Genomic DNA, 18,584 nt, shown 5'->3' on the forward strand with positions numbered 1-18,584 from the left:
CCCCCCCCAACCCTATGCCCCATCCCCATCAATATACCCCAACCTTTTGACTCCCTCTTGCACCCACCCACCAACTTTGGCACCCCAATCTCCTGCCCTAGATCACTTTACCCTTCTACCGTATGTCGTATTCCAAATCCCTGCACTCCAGTCCCCTGCCCTAGGTCAAAACCGCCTCCTTCACCCAAACTCCCTCCCAGACTCCATTCTCCCTCCTGCACTCCAGACCCTTATCCCACGCTCCCTCCTGCACCCAACCTCTATTCAAGACCCCTCATCTCCATTCATTTCTTGGAAGAATGCAACCCTCAACTACTTTCCAAAATCTTGGAGTGTCCCCCATCAAAAATTACTGCCCAGCACTGCAGTTTACCTAATATATGTTGCTATTTTGCAATGTTGAAACTCGAACTGAGCTTTTGTATTCCTGCATTGTGTTTGACACGCTTCTTACTGTTCATACAAGTCTAATATTAAGAGGTGGGGTAGAGGCAAAAATACATTTGTAAGAAATTATTTTCCTTTCAACTAAAATTCTCTGAGGCTGCAGGATTGTTTAGACTCAGCTTTGAATCACTATTTACTCTGAAGTTCTGAACAAGAAGTCAGAAGCTAATTGGGACAAGCGAAAAGATCTAGGTCATACCCATAAAGCTTAACAGAGAAGTAGTGTTTGTTTATGAGCATTTTGAGCACTTGTTTTACTGAAGCATTGAAAAATGGGTGGTTATATAGCCAAAATTCAGTTTTGTGCTAAGAATTCCATTGCTTTGTTTTTAATAATTGTAAGTTAATAATACAAACAGGTTTAATTGAGGGCCTATACACCATCCTTCACTATGTTTGCAAAGCTTAAAGGCTGAAATTTGGGTTGGCCCTGAAGAAATGGTAATGGAAACTCCAGCAACAACTCAGTTTGAAACTGACACCAGAATCTTGACCAGGGTTGTTTTGTCCTTGTCTGTTACCTCTCTTTGGTTGGGTTCTCCTCCCATCTCCTTTTGTGCTGATTTGTGTTTTTCTGCTTATTAGTTTGTACACTTACTGTCCCTTTTCCCCTTCTTTCATATATTTATACTTTGACACGGTTTATGCACTGTCATCCCCTACCCCTCCCTGTGTTAACCTACACACAAGATTTAGGAAGGAAGCTAAATTAGAGAAGATTAGAATTCTCACAGATTTGCTGTTTTATACTGTAAATTCTAGTCACCTTGTTGAAACATAGCTGCAGCTGTCCTACATATGACTGTTTACCACGCCTCTATTTATCTATCTGATATTTATCATCTTAGCTGCTTTCTATTTGTGCATTGATATTTGAGAAGAGCAGGGGGGAAAAGCTCTTCATTTCTACAAATATTTTGTATGATAACTTCTATGATTTAATTAGCACTAGAAAATCTACTAATCCCTCTCTTCTTCCAGAGCCCCTTAAAAGCTTATTTTTTCTGACTTACAAAGTTATTTCCAGTGATCTCGCTTACCACTTCTTCCAGCTATTTTAACACATGGGTTTTGACAAAATTGGATCGTAAGGATGTTTTAAGAGTGGTCCTCCCTCTTGATCCCATGAATTTGGCTGGGCTTGACTCCCTCCAGTGGACATTTTTTGTGACCTGGTGCGTAGGGTCACAGCACTTTCCAGATTTGACTGAACCACCTGTCCATAATGGTGGTATCCAGTTAGGCCGAATTTGAATTCATGATGCTGTCACCCTATCCATCAGGTTGCAACACCATGCTCACACATTTGTCCCTCTTAATCCCTTGTCGGGGGGTCAGGGCCAAAACTGAGCCATGCTGCTAGCCACTGCAAGTCAGCCTCATGGAACAAGAGCCACTGCTACAGAATTAAGGATGTTAAATGTTGATTAATCAGCCCCTCTCCCATGGGGCTCTTGCTGCGTTTCAAAGGCAAAAGGCACATCTGAGAACCCAGGGTGAGCAGGACTGTTTGGATCCCCACTCACCCCGAGTTCCTGCTGAGTCACTTCTCCCTTTGAAATGTAGCAAGCACCCCATGGGAGAGGCACAGCAGTTGAGTGGGAACTGCTCTAGTCCCTGCTCACATAATTTCCCGCTGCACCGCTGTTTCCCTTGCCACCACTTCCACGGAGACGGTGCTGGCGGGAACCAGCTTCTAAGCTGGCTCCCGCTCCCCCCCACCCCTTGCTGTTTCTGATAGAGGCAGTGGGGTGGGGGGAAGCGACTAGTTGAGTAGTGACTTGACTGCCTGATAAGACTATGCTAATTGGGTAGTCAACTAATTGCTTACATCCCTATACAGGATAAGTGCAAGAGAGATTCTGTTACCCTCCTTGAAGGTCTTCCACTCTCTTGGTGCTCTTATCCCCCTCACCAGTCTGTTTGTTGGGCCATGACTGGTTATGTATATGTACAAATGAGTCCTGAGGCTCCAAAGGTTGGGAACTGGTGGTTTAAAGGGAAATAGTATTATGTGGAACCAAGGATGCAGGTCACACTGGAGTATAAATGTGTCCAGGATTCCAATGATCACTGTTAATTGATGCTAAAGTCCTTTTCTCACATGTCTGAGCAACATGTTTTACAAAAGGACTTTAGCATTAACTAAGGCCACTCACTTCCATATCATCATACTTTTTACTCTTTGGAATTTATAACACTTATTCCTTTCCCTAGTAATTACTAATCTCTACTCAATATAAATAGTTTGACAAACTCATTTGTTAACAGCTTAAATATCAGTCTACTGCAAGTAGGCTCCCAATTATATATGCAAAATCTAATTAGTTTTGCTTCTCAGAATTCCTAGGATATTTTCAATGCAGAGTAATCTGTTTATTATTTATTTACATATACAGCAGCTACACATTACAAATCCCCCTTTTATGTATTGTATTGCTAGTAGACTGGCATTGCCAGAGTCCTTCAGGGCAGGGTGCTGGTAGTGTGGGGAGGTGCAATACTGGTGGCCAGGGCTTTGGGGATGTGTGTGGGCGGAAGGGGGAGAGAGTGCAGGAGTCTAGGGATGGAAGGGGAGCGAGAGTGAGGGTTGTGGGGTGAGGAGAGGTTCAGGGCAGAGGATCCCATTCAGCATGGGCCTCTTCTGCCCCCCTCAAACTCCCGGCCTTTTTTCTCACCCCGTCCACTGCTGCAGCCAAAGGCAGGGTGTAGGGAAAAGGTTTGGGGGAGAGGAGCTACTTACTCAGGGTGTTGGCATGCAAAAAGGTCCTGCTGGCCATTCCCTTGGTGGGACACTCTGCATATAGCTCTTTCTTGCAGGCTTGCTGCCCCCACTGGCGACATTCATATTGCATCCCTCCAAATAGCAGCCCCTTTCTTTGCATGTTATGGAAAATAGTCCTTTCCTGGAGCTTCTAGTTGTCCTGGCACAACTAAAACCCTTACCTTCCTTTTGGTTAGGAGAAGGGGAAGCTGAATTCCAAATTTGGTGGTCCTGGCTCTTACCATTTAGGAGGTGGACTTGAACAATCTCTCTCTCTCTCTCTCTCTCATATATAGTAGATATAGTATAACCTTCTTTATACTTAAAATTACCTTCTAACTCTGTCTTACAATTTAAGCAGGGTGAGGTTAGATCTGTACTTGGATTTCAGGCCTGTGAGGAATAGACTGATACAGTTGGCCTCAGGGAAATAGTCGGCCTTCAACTTAGTTAATTATATTTTGTTTACTTAGAATTTCCCTTATCGTTTCAATCAAGGAAGTTCATTTTCACTTTCCTCCTTAGAAATTACTCTTTGTCTATGCTGGTTCAGAAAACTATCTGACACTGAATTCATTGTAATATCACCAAAGTTCATGTAATTAGTTAATAATTACAGGAATAAAATGGAGAAGTGATTGTAATCCCTTTATTTTAATTGACAATAGTAATTGCTGTGAAAGCAAGCTTTAGTAATTGGCTATATCCATAAGATATTATGAAAAGCAATTGACAATGAAAATAGGTTGTAATGCCATGCTGGAAAAATTATAAACCTATATGGTTCCAGGTAGTTGAAAATCCTAGTTGTTCAAATCCTTATTGTGTACCTGTGAGGAGGTGAGTCCCCCTCACCTTCAGAAGAAAGGCGGGGGAAACCCCATTAGAGAGATGCTCTGCCTGTGGGATTATTTATTCCTTCCTGGCCAGAAAGAGTGGAGGTCGATAGTGAGCCGTTAGACATCCTGGATTTGTATAGCTCCTGAGCTCTATGTAGAGAAGGCATAACTCTCCTCTAAAGAGAAAATTCCAGAAAACAAGACAGGCTTTTGTGAGTGAAGTCCTGAAGAAAGTACACAAGTATGGCCATACTGGGTCAGACCAAAGGTCCATCTAGCCCAGTATACTGTCTTCTGACCATGGCCAATACTAGGTGCTCCAAGGGGGAATGAACAGAACAGGTAATCAAGTGATCCGCTGTTGCCCAGTCCCAGCCCCTGGCAAACAGAATAGGGATATCCTACCTATCCATCCTGGTTAACATTAATTAACCTCCATTAATTTATCCATTTCTTTTTTAACCCTGTTATAGTCTTGGTGTTCACAACATCCTCTGGCAGATAGGTTCACAGGCTGACTGTGTGTTATATGAAGAAATAATTCCTTTTGTTTGTTTTAATTTTATATAGTGACTTCTAATCCTCGTGTTACAAGGAGTAAATAGACCTCTAACATATCCCCCTCTTCAGTCATTTATTTCCAAGCTGAATAGTCTCTTTTCCAAGCTGAAAAACTCTTGTAGAAGAGGAGAACTGAGAGCAAAGTTGATTTCATTGGATACTTAGTACGCTGGCCAAGACACTTCTTAGGGTACCATGTCACAGAAAAATGCTAAGTCACTGGAGCACAACAGAAACAGCCAAAGGGGACACAGGAAGTACAGATCAGTGCAGTGCCAACTTTGAAAGCAGGAGGTACTTTGAGTAGAGGCAGTTATGGTCCACATGTATCCCTGTGTTGTTAGTATTCCTCTTTATCTGAAAACCCAGTTGTCTGAAAGTTCTGGATAAGCAGGTGTGTTCTATAAGTGCATCTTTAATGCTCAGATAGTTGTATTCTTAAGGACATACTCTTTTAACATGGTTTAAGCTTAAACAGTCCAGTAACAAAAATAGTAATAGAAATGTAGCCGTGTTAGTCTGGTGTAGCTGAAGCAAAATGCAGGACTATGTAGCACTTTAAAGACTAACAAGATGATTTATTAGATGATGAGCTTTCGTGGGCCAGACCCACTTCCTCAGATCAAATAGTGGAAGAAAATAGTCACAACCATATATACCAAAGGATACAATTTAAAAAAAAAATGAACATATATGAAAAGGACAAATCACATTTCAGAACAGAAGGGGTATGCGGGGGAGAGAGGGGAAGGGAAGGAAGGTAAGTGTCTGAGTAATGATATTAGAGGTGGGGAAAGGTAGATGTCTGTGAGCTAGTGGTATTAGAGGTGATAATTGGGTAACAAAAATGAAATTGCTCGTCAGAGAACTTGCCTTCTGTCCTATCTCTAACCATCCTATGGTAGCTTATAGTCATTAATAGGCAGCTTGTCGGTTTTCTCTCTGCATCTAAATTCATCTTCCAGAGTGTTTTCCTTATACAGAGATATACTGCTGGGGAATGAGGATACTGTGTATCAGGTCTTAATTTAATACAGTTTAAATATATATATTTTTAAAACCATAAAGCTACATTTGATGTCAACTATTAATCTTCTGGTTTTACTTTCACACGTGTAATACCTGAATCAAAAAAGGAGACATGCAACACTGTCAATAAGTTCTGCAGAGTGTTTTGTTTAGTTGAAAACTCTTATAGTTGGAACACTAATTCAGATTAGTAAGCAAATATTCTTGTCTCTTGTCAATGTATTTCAACAAATCAGTATTTCTGATTTGTATTCTTCACGTAACTTGGGTATCGAGTGGAGATATGCTAACATGCTTTTTAATGCCCGTTAATTTTGATTTTCACTTCTTGGTTCAGCTAATGGATTGCAATATTGTATGCAAGTGCCTTTAGAAATAGAAATGTACCCTTTTAAAAATACTTCTCTTCATGATAGTGCTGTACTTTTCTAGGGATGTTAAATTTCCTCTAATCGACTGGTTGATTAGCCTATAAGCAGGGGGCCACAGTGGCGTTAGCTCCCAGCCCCAGGAGCTAACCCCCATTGTGGTTCTTCCTTTTAAATATAGTAAGAGCTGGCAGGCTCTTAATACATTTAAAAGGCTGAAGCACAGCAGGAGGACCCAGCACAAGCTGAGCCAGCTGATTCAGTGCTCATGCCGGGTCCCCCCACTGCACTTCTGATTTTTTTTTTTTTTTAAATGTATTAAGAGCCAGCAGGCTCACTTAAAAAGCAGAGGCACAGCATCTAGGACTGGGTGCGAGCTGGGAATCAGCTGATTCACCGCTCTGCTCCGATCTCCGCAATTCCCCAGCCCCCCACAGAGACGGTGCGGGGGGAAACATAGCCAGCTCCCCCAGCACAGGCTCCTGCTCCCCCTCCTTGCTTTCTCTGATAGAGGGACTATAGTCCACTATCCAGTAAGCAAAAGATAAGCTTATCGGATAAGCTTTTGCTTATCAGATAGTCGACTAATTGCTTATATTTCTACTACTTTCTAGAGAGAATTGTATGTGCAACTTATTAAATACAGCCCAACTGGTTGATTGCACTGTCCTCCCAAAACATTGTTTTGCACATACATTGAATAGACTGTTCTTGACTTCATATCATGAAGGTGATCTGGATAAAAAATCCAAGATAGTATTGCAGAAACCTTTGAAACAATTGTTTTCCTGTAATAGATTCACTACGTATTCACTGGCATCAGGGGTTCTTCCAATCTTCATAGTTGGATTGATTCTGCTGATTTTTTTTTTTTTTTAACCATTTAATTCAGTTTTCATGATTAACTTCAAACACTTCCTCAGGTGGGACTACAGCTAGAATTTCTGGTCTCTGGCTTCCTTCATTTGTTAATCTTACAAGCAATACCTGTATTTGATGCATCAACTGAAAATGTCTTCCTTCTCTAATGTTAACTGCCTGATCTTCATTTCCTATTACTCAGGTAACTAAGCCAGTTTCTGCTCAAAGTTTTGTGTCCAGTTCTCTTCCGTTGCAGCTGCTGAACCTCACTTGTTGTTCCTTTGTAGAACTTAGAATCCAGAGTTGCTAAAAGTATCCAAGACAAACTCTGCAAAATGCAAGAAACACAACAGAGGAACAGTGATAGAAATGTAGCCGTGTTAGTCTGGGGTAGTTGAAGCAAAATGCAGGACAATGTAGCACTTTAAAGACTAACAAGATGGTTTATTAGATGATGAGCTTTCGTGGGCCAGACCCACTTCCTCAGATCAAAACAGAGGAACAGTTAGGCTCTGTCACAAGCACTTTCTGCTGCTACTACTACCGGGACGTCTCTCCACTGACTTTGGATGTGTTACTTTGTTTCTTGATACCTCGGTCTCATTGATGGGCAACCTAAATGGACTGAATGAATGGCCCTCCTTCATCTCATTGGGCTGCAAGACTGTCATAACTAAGACAGTTTCCTGGTACAGGGTATCTTTGCTAACTACGCTTGCATACTAGAAATTGCGGGGTGTGCCAGTTGAACTTGAGCAGCACTTTGAATGCAGAAGAAACACATGGCTCTTACAGTCAATATTCTGTGCAGTTATCGCTCATCTCTCTTCACATGACCTTGCTTTATGTGTGTCATTTCAGTAATACCAATGGGGAAAAATAAGTGGACATAAGTGGTTTCTGAGGACAGGACAAGGAGTAATGGACTTAAAGTGCAGCAGGGGAGGTTTAGATTGGACATTAGGAAAAAATTCCTAACTGTCAGGGTGGTCAAATATTGGAATAAATTGCCAAGGGAGGTGGTGGAATCTCCCTCTCTGGAGATATTTAAGAACAGGTTAGATAGACATCTGTCAGGGATGGTGTAGACGGAGCTTGGTCCTGCCTTGAGGGCGGGGGGCTGGACTCGATGACCTCTCGAGATCCCTTCCAGTCCTATTATTCTATGATTCTATAAACCAGCAGTATCTGGAAACCCTGCATGTGGGCATCAGTAAACAAAATGTCTTGAATGCTGCACACAGAACTTGTTGTGCCATGTGTGACCCACCTCTTTTCAATCTGATTTCTCTATTTAGACTAGAAGTTCTATAGGTCAAGGATGCTATGACTGCACATTTCACTAACAGCTTACTGTTATCTTATTTTTACTAGACTAACTTAGGGTTACACATATTGTTTTTATTAAATGCTGCTGTTGAATTAATTGGAAAATGGATTGAACCTGATTAAACACACACATCCATACACTCATGAACAAACCCCGTCTTGCTTTTGCTTAAAGTTACCAGTCTTTTGCTCACATTAACTCGCTGGCCAGGTGAGTTAAATGCAAGGGGGAGGAGCGAGGGCTTCTCTTGGTCTAGACCAATGCTCTGATCTTAACAAGATGAGACTCGGAGATTCATGCAAGACACTCCATCTTTTATAGGACTTTTCTCCCATTCAGGTCTATACATTTTGCTGTGTCAATTCTTAATCACCATCCATTCTGTTTATCTGGGAGTTATTCTACACTCTGACCTCAGTATGTTGGTGGTTCCTTCCCAGTGTTATTTCAAAGCTGCCTTGTCTATAAAGAGATGCTTGCCCTTAACACTCAAAGGCTGTCCATAATGTCCATTAGTCAGCTTTGTTTTGGGCTTCAATATACTTCATTATAAGCAATGCATAGAAATACATAACTGAAGCTAATGTGTTCTGCTTTCATAATACACCCTGTGTATCTAGGGTTGCCAGGTGTCTGTCCGGTATTGAACCGGACAGTCCATTATTTTTCTCCTGTCCGGTAAAAACATTCAGAAAATACCAGACACCTAAAATGTTCAGTACTTTGATTCTCTCCTTCCCCTCCCGCCCCCCCCCCCCCCCCCCCGCCCCCAGCCAGGAGGCAAAAATCCTGGGCTGTCTGGCTGAATACGGAAGCAGCCTGGCAACCCTAGTGCTTATTGGGAAGCTGGCGCAGCGAGGCAAGATGGCAGGGGGCCATTGGCAGCCTGTTAGAGCCGAAAAGCCCCCCCCTTTTTTTTAAACCTCACCTTACGTGGTGGCATGTGTGGGTGGTGGGGTTTTTTGTTTGTTTTTTTTTCCTCAACAAACTTTTTCGTGGTGGTGGTGGTGGGTATTTTTTCTGAAACCATCTGTCAACTGTAGTGTATTCTTGTATTTTTATGTGTAAACTAAAAGGTTTTATGTAAGCGTGAGGAATAGTATAGTGTTAGGGCAACTATAAAGGTGAAAAGATTTTGTAGTTTATTTTAACAGTAATGGAAATTAGATCTGACTTGAATTTAATTTTAGTTACCTTGTTAATCTGAATTGTCTTTGTGTAGAGTCTGTGGTAGCAGTCACACTCGTTCTGCTAATCAGAGTTGTTAGCTCACAAATGAGCAATTCTGTTTATCCAATAGCTTCAATCAGCAGCGAGGAAGGGGGAAAAAAAAGAGAAAATGAGCAGAGAATAGATTCAGGCATTGTGTAAGTACCATACACAGAAGCTCTGATAGGCTGTATAAAAAGACCAAATACAGCACCTGATAGTACAGATAATCTGTTTATCTTCAGGAAGCAATTTTTATGCAGTCACTGGTTCCTGTCATGCTGCTGTGAGTCCTAGCTTCATGAAGCCCCGGGGATACTAAAAGCATTTCTTGCTTAAAGGTGAACTTTAAAAAAAAAAAAAAAAAACCTTAAAATTCTGTCTGCTTGGGCAAAATGTGCTGAAAACTTCACTTTAGTAAAGCTAATAGGGACATTAGTCATATTGCAACCTCAATGCAAACCTTTTTATTTACCATTCAGTTCTCCTAAATCACATCAACTGACTTCCACTTAACATGATGCATGATAGGGCATCATCATGAAGCTAAAACTAACCAGCTTGATTTGTAAGGGATCTAGAAGTGAAAATCGTGAGGTCAATATTATATGATGGTGTGCTTTTGTCCTCCGCTTCCTGATTTAATTGTGACTACTCATATGCCTTAAATTAAGCATGTACTTAAGTACTTGTTTGGTTTAGGGCTTTGTGCTGAAGAATTGCAGTAGGCATTTTGACACTGATTAGCTTCACCTTTTAAAATAGAGCACAGATTAGAATGTGCTTGACTGACTTAGCATGCCAGTAATTATTTATAGAGCATGTTGTATATTAATCCTATTTTTTATTATCAAAATTTCAAATCTTGATTAATTTAAGACCTTACTAGTGGACAGAATCGATACCAATGCTTATGTGCAGCTCAAAAATTGTCCTTTAGCTTAATTTTGAATTTTGGGACTATTGTTGAAAATTACCGTGTAAAGGAATAATAAAAAAGGAACTTTTGAGCATTCCAGAATATTTTTAGCTAGTTACATGATTTTTAAGATTCAGGAGGTAATCAAACCAACCCCTGCTGTCAATTTGAAGTCCCAAACAGAAATTCTTTTAAAATGGTGTTAAGATCTAAAAGGAAGTGGAAATCGGAATTCAAGTCTTCATCTTACTTCCCTCTTCTCATCACTGTGCACATAACTATCATCCGTGTTGGTTAGGCTCCTTCCTCAGATGACAAGACAACTATCCTTAATGCCTTACTTTCTCTCTTCCTTGAAATCCAGATTGTGTGCAGACCTGATACTGATTTCTGCACATCCCTTCTGATCTTTCTTATTTCTGCCCCCATACCAAATATTTCACTTCAGACTGTATGCCCTTGAGGATAGGGACTCTGGCTGCCTCTGTTAATAGAAAGTGCTTGGCATTTTGAGTGCAGTTTTAATATGAATGATTAAGGCCCTAGATTAACTTGAGGATTGGAATGTGTTTTGAGGACAAATAAAACATGTTGCAGCTGCTGCTAACTACAGTTTGAGCAAACCCTGACCTTGATACTTCCTAATGCTAAAAATCATCTAATCTTCTCCATAGCACTTTGCTTTTAGTGTGTGCTTATATATGTTTATATATTTTATATATAAAATATTTGTGTGTTCTATCCTAGCAGTTATCTGTGTTCAAGTGCATACGCTTAAGAGAACATTGAATTTTAACTTTTGGAAAGAGATGTATGAGGTATTTTAATACAGGCTATATAAGCCAGTACAGGTTCATTAAAATCTAATCACAGTATGCCTTCCAAATGCTGGTCTCAAGTGTGTGTGTGAGGCGGAGGGAGTCTTAGTAATTTTGTAGATATTGAATTATGCAAATTGTCATCTTCTGTTTTAATATGATTGGCATTAAGAGCTGCTGAATGCTTTAGAAGATGACTGAGAGCACAGCTAATGCCACAGGACTCCTCGCCGCTTCTACAAAAATCAGTAAGTTAAAGTGTTCATGCCAATAACCCCTGCACCTGTTCTCTCAGTGTTGCAGGTGGGGAGCTCTTTGATTTTTTAGCTGAAAAGGAATCTCTGACGGAGGAGGAAGCCACAGAATTTCTCAAACAAATCCTTAATGGTGTTGACTATCTCCACTCTCTGCAAATTGCCCATTTTGATCTCAAGGTAAGTTGGACAGATGAAAAAATTGGTACTACAAGCAACCCACCCCTCTTGACAATCCAATTAGACCACCAAAAACAATCTCCATGTGTAATAGATTACATCTTGAAAATATGATTTCTAGCTTATGTAGATAAGGGAGAACACAGCTGAAAAGTGTTCCCATGCATCTTTTATATAAAAAGGGGGGAGGCGGAGAGTCTTTCCCAGTTACACAGGCTAGCAGCTATTAACAAAACTGTGGTTTTGAAAATAGCTTTCAAGAAGTGATCTTGAAACTTATGTCAGGTTAGGAATTATATGTAGTGTGGATGTGACCTTGATTTAGAACTGTGCAAATAATCAAATTTTCAGTTCATTGGCAGTTCTGAAAAATCAGAAGAATAAATCATTTTGGATCAAAGAGAACCTTTCAGTTTCAAGCGTTTTTATTTTTTTACTTAGATAAAATTAAGGAATTTTTTCAGAAGCTGGTCTTTTTACATGAAAACATTGTCAAATCTTTCTATGCCCCACCTCAAATTGTTTTTTCTTACATGAACAAGGCCACAAAACTGACACCCATTTGCAAAAAATGTTTACAAATTTGCATTTTTGCTGAAAACTTTGCAGCAAAAAAATTTACCCATGCTCTAGTATTGATGCAACATTCTGAACTGGTAAATTCTTCTGGCTGTGTTTCAATTCCATACATCTAATGCTCGCACTCAAGATCTACATTTCTTTAAACCGAAACAAGCAAACACAAGTGTTTACAGTCTGGGATGCTTGGGATGCAAGTAGGAATTTTCACAAAGTGAAAGGAAGTTTGAAACTAATTTGCATCTAGGGTTGCCAGATGGTTTCAACAAAAATACCGGACACACTTAACATTACATCACAATCTACATTACATCTTATTTAAAAAATATTGGACATTTATATTTTCTCATTTATATTTTCTCAATTTGTTTCCTGAACAGAAATCTCAAATAGTGGACACCTGGCAAACTGATGCAAATAATGTTATCAATGAAAAGAGAAATGAAATGAACTCCATTAATATTTTGAATTCCTTTTACTATTATTTTACTGGTTTTCTCTTTCTCGTAGCCAGGAATGTTTTCGTGTGTTGAGCATTTTGATGATTTTTTTTTATTTATTATTTTTGGGTTGTGGAGGTAGGTAGGCCCCAAATCAGGAAGGTATTTCAATTTAAGGAAGATATTTAAAGAGGTTCTGAAGTCCTCCTAAAGACAAAGGTCATGTCTATACTGTGGAAACAAAGGCACATTTTTTTACATGTATTAGCTAACACGTGCTAAAATCCTTGTATATCAAAGGAGGTTGTAGTTATAAAATGTTACCTGTCCCAGGCAGAGGAGAGCCTAAGGTTTATCTCAACTAACTAACATTTGTTTAATATACAACTGCGGTGTCTGCTACAGGTAAAAATTAGAGTTGCCAGGTGTCTGGTGTTCTACCGCACAGTCCGGTATTTGCGCTCTTTGTTCGGTTAAAAAAAATCAGAATACCGGACATGTGCAATGATTCTCTGATTTTCTCCCCCCCCCCCCCCCCCCGGCTGCGCACCGGACTGAAGCCTGGCGTGGGTGGGGGGGAGCAGCTGGAAGGCGGGAAATGCTAGGAACCTGTGATTGTGCAGAAGCCTGATGGGAGGAGGGGAGCGGCTGGGAGTCTCCGACAGGCTTCTGAGGGCCGATTGTGGCCCCACCTCCCGGGTGGGGAATCCCAGCTGGGAGGCGGGGCCGTGATTGCTGCTCTGGGTGCTTCAGAAGCCTAGCTGGGGCGGGGGGACTTATCCCATGTTCCCTTCCCCCCCCCCCCCCCCCTCCGCTCAACCAAAAAAAAAAATACTGTGTCTGGTATTTTTTGGAGACCATCTGGCAAACCTAGGTAAAATCCTGTCACCACAGCAATCAAGTGCATTTTGTCTTTGATTTCAATGGAGCTAGGATTTTCCTCTAGCTAAAACATACTAATGTTTAAAATCCTAATATGTTGTTCCTTCCCACCACCCCCCCAAGGAACTTGTGTTTTTAAGACAGAGCCAAGAGACTGAAACACGTACTTAAGTGCCTTTCCTTGTAGCCAGCACATATTAATTTTTTTGTTTTGTTTTGAAAGCCTGAAAACATAATGCTCCTGGATAGAAATGTACCAAAGCCCCGCATCAAGATTATTGACTTTGGCTTAGCACACAAAATTGACTTTGGAAATGAGTTTAAAAATATCTTCGGAACACCAGAGTTTGTTGGTGAGTGCAGGTTTTACCCTTATATATTTTCTTTTCTTTAAACCTACGAAACCGTACGTATAGCATGTCTTAATTTAGATTTACAGAATTTGTGTGCAGGAGATGGCATTTTGAGATTTTGTAAAGGATGCCTTATTTCTCAGCAGTAACTTGGTTGTATCATTGTAAACGATTTTTTAATATTAACGTAGGTTAAAAATGAGTGTTTTTAAAGGGTCAGAATTAAATAAAACCACTCTTTGCTTCTTTGTTTGCTTTTATACTTCACACTATTTGTTCTCTCTTAGCTCCTGAAATAGTAAACTATGAACCACTTGGTCTTGAGGCAGATATGTGGTAAGTTAATAAACCATTCTGAGAAGATAGTTGTCGTCATTATTTATTATACTGCTTTTCTGACTCTCTCTCTCGTTCTTTCTCTCCAGGAGCATTGGTGTAATAACTTACATTCTGTAAGTACAAAAATCCATAAATCATTCTTTTTCAGCACTGTGTTTCATTTTGTTTTAATTCTAACATTATATTCTGATTCTGTCCTGTTGGCTTTCAGTTGTAGTGTTTATTTTTTTGTATCCGTAATACATGTACATAGCATATGGTCACATAACCAAATTGCATTGAGTAAACACAACTTTGACCTAACTGAAGTTGATCAATAAAGCTGTAACCTAATTGTTGAAAGAATAGCTAAGCATCAGTGCTGAAATGGTGGGATGGAAGCATTGTTTAGATGATTAGACTGTGTTCCGAAGTGACTTCAATCTTAATTCTCTGAAGTTAAAGCACAGCTTTTGTCTTTGTAAAATCAAATAATTTTCAAGACATATCTGACCTCTAAAAGCAAAAAGTCCCTCTTTTTTGCACTTCCTTTTCTGATCTTGCAGGGATGAAATGTCATGTAGCATATAAATATGTTCTGAGTCTAATCTTGCTTTTTTAACAGCCTGAGTGGTGCATCACCTTTTCTTGGAGAATCAAAACAAGAAACTTTAGCTAATGTATCTGCTGTGAATTATGAGTTTGAGGAAGAATTCTTCAGTAATACCAGTGCCCTTGCTAAAGATTTTATAAGAAAACTTCTTGTTAAGGATCCAAAGTGAGTTACTTCTCTTCCTGTGTTCCTGGTATGCTATCCTGAATTACAGATATGGTGGTTCAATTTGTATTGTGTTTAGGTGTTTAACAGATTATATTTACTTAGAGACAACAAGTAATAGGAGTATTTTTTTTTTCTCATTCAAGGAAGAGGATGACAATTCGAGATAGCTTGCAGCATCCCTGGATCAAGGTCAGTGTGTAAGGAACTCACCTTATTTTCTCAGTTGTACTCTTTTTTTTGTTGTGTTTATTCAACTACTTCATGAAAACTAAAAGAATAAAGTGGTATTCTGACTTAATTGTTGCTGTTTGCAAAGCTAAATTTGAAAGCTGCTGCATTTTGACTTTAAAATTAAGGTATGTTTGTTACATGGTTGTGAGGGGCAAGTATGTTGGCCCATTATTCAGATGACAGTTATGCTTGGTCAGGGAGAGACATTTAGGAAACTGCATACCAGTAAAGATACCTTTTCTATATCCTCCAATTTTCCATCTTCCTCAACTATCTTTTCAGATCCCTTTTTGTGTGGCTAAATGATGACTGAGCTAAGGAGGGCTATGATCTTCCTCACTCCCCAACAGGGCTGAGAAGGGAACTGCTGGGACTGATCCTGTTCTTCCCCACTTAATACTCAGCTTGAGTAGGACTTGTTAATTTAAAATAAAATTCTTTCCCCTGCCACTTATAAAAGTACTTAGATGTCATCTTTGGAAGACTTGATTTAGCAGTATCCTTAGAAGCCCTAACTCCCATCAATCATCCCAACATTCATAGTGACATAATTTCAACTAGAAGCTTCTGGGAACCTTGTCCAGCACACTATTATACAGCAATCCATTACATCTTATTAAAATAAAGTTGTGCTCTGAAGGATGAGTAAAAATTGCACTTAGTTCATGAGATCTATTCCCATACAGTCCATCTTGTCTGCTTCATTTTGTGACTTAGATAGAGGGACAAAAAAAATGCATACAGGCAGTCCCCGGGTTACGTACAAGATAGGGACTGTAGGTTTGTTCTTAAGTTGAATCTGTATGTAAGTCGGAACTGGTGTCCAGATTCAGCCGCTGCTGAAACTGATCATTTTCAACAGCGGCTGAATCTGGACACCAGTTCTGACTTACATACAGATTCAACTCAAGAACCCCAGGCATCCCCAAGTCAGCTGCTGCTGAAACTGATCAGCGGCTGATTCCAGGAAGCCCGGGGCAGGGGCTTCCTGTAGTCAGCCACTGGTCAGTTTCAGCAGCGGCTGACTTGGAGACGCCTGGGGCAGAGCAGCTGGGGTGCTGCTGGGTTGGTCCAGTAGCGCCGCCGCTCCTCAGCGCTACTGGACCAACCCAGCAGCACCCAAGCTGCTCTGCCCCAGGCGTCCTGATTCAGCCGCTGCTGAAACTGACCAGCAGTGGTTGAATCAGGACGCCTGGGGCAGAGCAGTTGGGGTGCTGCCGGGTTGGTCCAGTAGCGCCCAGAGTGGCGCTATGGGACCAACCGGCAGCGCCCCAGCTGCTGTACCACAGGTGTCCGGAGCAAAGCTGCGGAGCACGGGGGCAGCGGGACAGCCCAGACGCGCCGTGGCTGTCCCGCTGCCTTCGGGCTCCGTGGCTTTGCTCTGCTTTGCTCCCCGTCTCCCTGGTCTGCAGACCAGGGGGACGGGGAGCAAAGCGGCGGAGCACGCGGGCAGCGGACAGCCCAGACGCGCCGTGGCTGTCCCGCTGCCTTCGGGCTCCGCGGCTTTGCTCTGCTTTGCTCCCCGTCTCCCTGGTCTGCAGACCAGGGGGACGGGGAGCAAAGCGGCGGAGCACGCGGGCAGTGGACAGCCCAGACTCGTCTGGGCTGTCCGCTGCCCACGTGCTCTGCCGCTTTGCTTCCTCTCCCTGGTCTGCTGGAGACCAGGGAGACGGGCCCCGTTCGTAACTGCGGATCTGGCGTAAGTCGGATCCGCGTAACTTGGGGACTGCCTGTACTGCTATTAGCCCTGCAAATCCAACACTCCTAAAGGGAAGTGAGCTGGATTCTGTTCCTCCTTATGCACAGTTAACAGAACAGTGCATGAGTTAAGTCAGTTATACCTATGGAAATACAGTGAAAGCAGTGAAGTGATGGAAATGTCACTGAGAACTTACTCTGCCTTGCAGAACTTTCATTGTGGGTCATGATGATGTACAAGCAGCAGCTTGGCTTGAAGGTACTTGGTTGAGTTCGCAAGCCTGGCAGTTTATGGAGGAAAGCAAATCTTTTTCTTGCTAACTGTATGTATTTCATCTGGAAATCATTGAGCCAAAATCATGGAACCTCTGAGGCCTTTTTACAAAGTCTCCTCTTCAACAGTTGGGTTAATACCATTTTTTCCCCCACAACAGAGTTACAGCTGTACAAATAATTACTTTTTTTTTTCCAGGTTGCTGGCAGTTCAAAAAATATAGTTGAGCATTGAATAAAACATTTTGTTCAACCTGAAACTAAACATTTGTTTCCATTTTGGGCACTTGACCCCTTTTATTTAATAAAGCAAAGGGAAATGTGAAAATAAAGGGCTCGATTCAGAAAAGCATGGTCATAGTGGTGCCCCTTTATACCTAGATAAGGAAGATGCAGCTTGGAATCTCCAAGACTGGAATGTGGGCATCTCCCATCTTACTACCTTAACTACCAGACCATGGAGTCATTTCCCCCCTTCAAAATATTTAATAATTTCATGTGAAACAGTTTCAACAAGAGCGATTCTCGATTCTCTCTCTCTCTCACACACACACACACACACACACACACTCTCTCTCTCTCTCTCTCTCTCTCTCTCTCTGTGTCTCTGTCTCTGTCTCTGTCTCTCTCCTGACTACCCTATAGCTCAGGAGTTAGAGCACTCAATGAGAATGTCCTGTGTTCAAATGCCTGTTTCAGATGTGGCATGCAGCACTGAATCCTCTTGTCCCAGCTGCAGGTGGGACTTGATTTGTAAACTAGTGTACTGAGATGGGAGATGTTGGATACCAATTGATTATCCTGAAAACAGCCCAAAACCTGGGATGCATTTATAATCAATCAGGAAACCTTACAGAAAATGGGTATTTGCTGCTACATCAGGATTTGGTGGAATGGGTCCTTGGCCTGAGATGGAAATTCCTAGGTTAAAGATTTTAAAAAAAATAAAATGGTTTACGAAACACTTAACTTTCTTTTGGAAATTGCAACCTTATTCTTCTGGAAGGATCTTTCAAATGAATAGAGCAGTCAACTATTCTAACTAAGCTCATCAGCTGGATGTTTCTGCTAACGCAGTCCTCAGCAAAATAGATACCTCTACTGATATTTGTAATTAATGTTTAGAATTGACAGTTTAATGCTACTCTGATATGAATATGGTGATACAATTGTTTGTCTCTATGCCTATGGTAAGCACTGTATTCATAAACTGTCTTTATGACACAATGAGGTGGAACATAGTTTTTTGTTTTTGTATTGTTTTAAGCAACAATTTAAGGGAAAAGGAGGAATGAAAACTGTACATAGAGAGCCTGACTCTTTAGAACAGATGCAATTTCTGCTGGTGTGGCTTCCTGTGCTGCCTGCTTCTTTCCTCAAGTATTCTGACCCCATACTCTGCAAGGCCTTACATATTAGAATGCTGTCTTTCTGCATGTTTTACCACAAT

The 18,584-nt window shown here is 41.2% G+C and overlaps 1 protein-coding gene across 5 annotated transcripts in view; it reads left to right on the forward strand.

Annotated features, from left to right (window-relative positions):
* The window catches only part of DAPK1 (death associated protein kinase 1), a 130,704-nt gene that overhangs the window by 50,708 nt on the left and 61,412 nt on the right, over positions 1 to 18,584 (forward strand). For all 5 annotated transcript variants that reach the window (XM_075931798.2, XM_075931800.2, XM_075931799.2 and 2 more), the window contains exons 4-9: positions 11,441 to 11,579; positions 13,704 to 13,833; positions 14,121 to 14,169; positions 14,259 to 14,285; positions 14,777 to 14,929; positions 15,076 to 15,121. In XM_075931798.2, the coding sequence (XP_075787913.1) occupies positions 11,441 to 11,579; positions 13,704 to 13,833; positions 14,121 to 14,169; positions 14,259 to 14,285; positions 14,777 to 14,929; positions 15,076 to 15,121 (544 nt within the window). The remainder of the gene's footprint in view (positions 1 to 11,440; positions 11,580 to 13,703; positions 13,834 to 14,120; positions 14,170 to 14,258; positions 14,286 to 14,776; positions 14,930 to 15,075; positions 15,122 to 18,584) is intronic.

Source organism: Pelodiscus sinensis, chromosome 6, assembly GCF_052426305.1.
Source record: "Pelodiscus sinensis isolate ZL-2025 chromosome 6, ASM5242630v1, whole genome shotgun sequence".
Taxonomy (NCBI): domain Eukaryota; kingdom Metazoa; phylum Chordata; order Testudines; family Trionychidae; genus Pelodiscus; species Pelodiscus sinensis.